Genomic DNA, 4,325 nt, shown 5'->3' with positions numbered 1-4,325 from the left:
ACCAACTGGAAAACAAAATTTTAAAGCATCAAGCAGACTCCTTAGACAGTGTTCTATTCATGTGCGCAGTACAAATGTGCCTTGTGAAACCCCAAATTTTATCCATATAGAGCAACAGTCCAGAAGCAAGTCAGGATACTCAGATTTCTAGACATTATTTCTACTCTGACTACTCAGGACGGATTCAACAGCAAAGGAAGAGGGCAGAAATTCCCCTGAAACACCTCCAAGCTACCTATCTAAGCAATGATTACCTTTTCCTTCCCCAGTTATCCAATACAGAAAGCCTTCACAGGGCGCAGTCCAACATACTATTCCAATAAGACACCATGAGAAAGGGAAAACAGAACAACACAAGAGGTTTTAAATATCTTTATGGAACAGATCATCTTATGTACATTAACATTCATTTTACAGACAATTTAAATAGGAGGCAACGTGCTTTATTTTAGCAAATTAAGAAGGGAAATATTAACACAGAATTCTTGTTTAGCTGGTCAATTAGTATGTGGATTCATCATACTTTTATTAAATAAAGGAGGTTGATGCAGTGACCAAGAGAATATTCATGACTAGCATTTAACCCCACCTGAAGAGCTTGAACTAATTCACTACATTCTGACACATGTATATAAAATGAAAGAATATTTCTCAGAGGCTGCCTGCTTACATTTGCCAGTATCACCAGAACAAAAAGTCTTCTCCAGGACTAAAGTAGGGATCAGCTGTATAACAACCAGGCCCTAATGTCTTTGCAAGAACTGATACAAGACCTGTACCAGTTTAGAAATAGCAATACACTGACTTGCTTTCTACCTGTAATAATGTAACAGGGGAAGGGAAAAACAGCCAATGCAAAGTGTGGATTCTAATCACTGCTGCCTGTAAAAGAAACCAAGATGACAAGGGAACCTCGTGACCTAGGTGGGGGATGTTTTGTGGGGGACCATGTGCAATTCTGCTCCTTCACTGATACTTACAAGAATCTCTGTAGAAGTGATATTCTTCTTTAGGAGGTTGCTTTACGCAAGGCTACAGGAGAAGAATTTTTTGCCATGAAGAGGGCCATTGACAGACTGCACCTTTTAGAAAAGGATGCACTGCACTACGTATCTAGCACAGAGACGGCTGATTGAGTGGATGGACATGTTAAGTAATGCCCATGCCTGCTGTGTGGAAAGCCAGCTCTATGAAGGCTCAGCATAGCAAACTGCTTCATTTTAACCTGGGAGTACAATTTTTATTTTAAATTGCCACTGGGTTTGGTTCCAAATTATAATGCAAGTTTTAATTCTATAAATAGGGCCTGAAGAGTCTGAATAAGCTCCCTGCACTAAGAAACCTCAACATTTCACAAGGGGTTCTGTGTCTGTTAATGCAAAAGCATTTGCTTTTGTTATCACTTCTTAAGACAACAGATTTCTCACAGCTTGGTGACGGCTGGTGCCTACATGGTTCATGGTGCCTCTGGGTGGGGTTCCCACTGTGCTGCTAAATAAGATTCTTTCATCTCCAAGGCCCAAAGCCGGAAGATCTGCCCAGTTTGGGGAGATGACCTGCTGCTGCTTCCCAGTGTCTAGTTTCCAGTAGAACGCTTCCCTGGAGAAAAAAAGATAGGAAAAGGGTTGTTCAGGATTTAGTGAGCTTAAATCCAAGTCTCCAATTTTCAAAATCTGGAAACTGACACACATTTGTGAAAAACCAAATTATTCTTCACTGAGGGAAAGGAGACAAAACATAGTGAAGCTCTGGGCCCTTGACACCCTGGAAACCTCAGCCTGCACAGTTGGGTACATGGGCTCCAAGCATTATTACCATTTGCACTACCTCATCACTACAACAGTGTTTAATTTGGATCCCCAAAGATTATTCTGCATTATGGATTTCTGTCTAACATGCTCAGCTTCCAAGTAAAAGAAGTCTCTTCTCTTCAACAGCCTATCTAGCCTCTAAAAGTCAGCTAGGCTTCTTCCAATGCGCACACCTCTTCGTGCTAACAGTTCTGCAGTCCCAATCCTGCCAGTCACTTTCAATAGGCTTGCATGTCACTGACAAACTTGGAAAGCTGGATCTATTTCTGCCTGTGCACCATGGCATTCAGCTTGTTTTGAGCTGGTCAGCAGACCTCGCTGAATACATCCAGGGGACAATGATGATGAGCACCTGGTGATGATGGTTGCTTTTCAGAGCAGAGCCACACAAACCTATACCATCTTTCCTTAGTTAGCAGCTACAGTGCAACTCAATCCTACAATGCCGAGGCTGACTGTTGCTCTCAGAAGTAAAATATGAGGACTAGAACTTTAACACTAATGGCTGGAAGGCCTGAGGCTAAGCTGAAGGCAATACAATTCCTTTGCTTCCTCACCCACCCACCTTCTAAGATAACATACATTTTCTGCTCAAACGGGAGGAAAGAACAGTCAGTAAAATATAAGAGGTTTCCTACCTCAGATAGGGTACCAGGAGCTAAACATTTTCTTAAGTTTGGTAAGGAATCCCCCGTTCTCCCCTGCCTCCGCCTCAGGCCTATCCTTGCCTGCTTCAGTGCTATCCGTGGCCCTGCCACCTAGACACAAAACAGCAAAAGGCTTACACACTTCAAACTGTCAGCTACCATACACCTTGGAAAAGCATTGAGCAGCCTAGCCACAGTTTACTCAGGGAACGTGTGGCTTTGGAAATGAACCGTTATGCCCGGTCCTTTGCGATATTCATGTACAGACAGCTCTGCTAAAACCTGCTGCTGTACATGAACTGTCACTTGAGAGTCCCCCTTCACATCTCTTGGTAGTAAGCTTGGGAGAAAGCAGTAAGAACTAACACTGCCATTTCCCCCTGCAATGCAAGATGTAGGAAGTCCCAGCTCCAGAAGCAAAAGGAAAGAGCATTCACTCAGTACACCACTGGGCATGTCTACATGAGATGCTATGTCACCAGAGCCACGAACTACATTGCCATAGCTCATTGCTACAGCAACATATCATCAGCATGCACAAACCATAACACCAATGCTACTGCGCAGTAGCGTTGGAAACAACCCATGCAGTGCCAGGATGGCACAGTAACAGTGGTTACTGTGCAATCTGGTACACATGTAGACGTGTCCACTGACACCTTCGCCATTTCCCAGCCCACCAATACTCAAGCATTCCAGGTTTAAGATTCAAGTTTCACATGTGAACAGCTCAGTATCTTGCATGCACAGATTTATTAGCTAATTCAGTTTGCAGTAACAGGGAACAGACTGTGTGTACCAGGGAACAGGCACCAGTGCATCACAAACAAGCAATCCTCAGCATGCAAGCCACATCCAATACAGAGCATCAGTGCTCCAATGGACTGCTTTCAACTGTACCTGAACGCTGATGCATAAAAACACCCAGCTCTCTTGGAAGGATACTCTAAAAATGCATTGGAGAATGGTCTCTCCTCCAGCCACTTCTGTTATTAGTCTGCACCCCACAGAATTTGCACCCTGTTGTTTTCCAGATTTTATCTTGCTGGACCTTTCCTTCAGGAAAGTAAAGCCAGGCACAACTGATACTATTACAGGCCTGCCCAGCTGAATAGGATTACCACCAGTCCTCCCCTGCCCCCCTATACATCTTGTTGCAAAAAACTGGCATAGATTTCTGTGAAACAAAAACATCTTTCATCTCTTACATATGCCACAATGAGGAGAAAAGCCATTAGCAGGGTGACATATAAAGTACAGCTGGCACACAACATAGCGCCTGCGTAAATGAAAGGAGTTCCTCATACTATGAGGCTCATGTTTTAGGTGCATCGGTGTCACAAGAGATTTCCAGTGAGAACCAAAGCCTAGTCTGTGGTCTGAGGTCCTACAAGCAGAACTTGAAGCATGTTCACATACCACATCCTTCTCTGGCAGAAGAACCCTCCTCTGCCAGCAGAACTGTCACCTCTGGTTCTGCCACCACCAAGCAGCTAGCAGCTATGTACACACCTTGCACCTTTAGCTGGCAGCCACAGACCATGCAGTACCTAATGCTTGCTCCAGAGTGCATTGCATATGCTACCACTGCAGCTGCTCAGTGAAGCACAGAGCCACCAGAAGTGCTCAGGGTTTTATGAACTACAGCAGATTGGCAATGGTGACTGCTCCCAGAATTTCCTGCTCCCAAATCATGTAAGTGTAGGAACAGCCCAAGATAGGCCCGTGTGCTCTGCATACCAACTGGTCCCACGTGCCCTCACAAGAAAGTAGGCATACTAACTTGACACTAGGTGATACTAGTATACTCCATGCTTAAGCATTTCCCTGTTCCCATGAGATAACAGCCCTGATGGACAGGGAAGAA

At 44.3% G+C, this 4,325-nt stretch overlaps 1 protein-coding gene across 1 annotated transcript in view; it reads right to left on the bottom strand.

Annotated features, from left to right (window-relative positions):
- Positions 1 to 356: 356 nt before the first annotated feature.
- Positions 357 to 4,325, bottom strand: part of DNAJA3 (DnaJ heat shock protein family (Hsp40) member A3) — a gene marked incomplete at its 5' end in the record, with an annotated part of 19,229 nt that continues 15,260 nt past the window's right edge. Inside the window, 2 exons of the mRNA XM_019507562.1 lie at positions 357 to 1,599; positions 2,450 to 2,569. Coding sequence (XP_019363107.1) covers positions 2,451 to 2,569 — 119 coding nt within the window. The remainder of the gene's footprint in view (positions 1,600 to 2,449; positions 2,570 to 4,325) is intronic.

Source organism: Gavialis gangeticus, unplaced genomic scaffold (genome assembly GCF_001723915.1).
Source record: "Gavialis gangeticus isolate Ggan-Ray unplaced genomic scaffold, GavGan_comp1, whole genome shotgun sequence".
Lineage (NCBI taxonomy): Eukaryota > Metazoa > Chordata > Crocodylia > Gavialidae > Gavialis > Gavialis gangeticus.
This window is presented reverse-complemented; position numbering and strand designations above follow the sequence as displayed.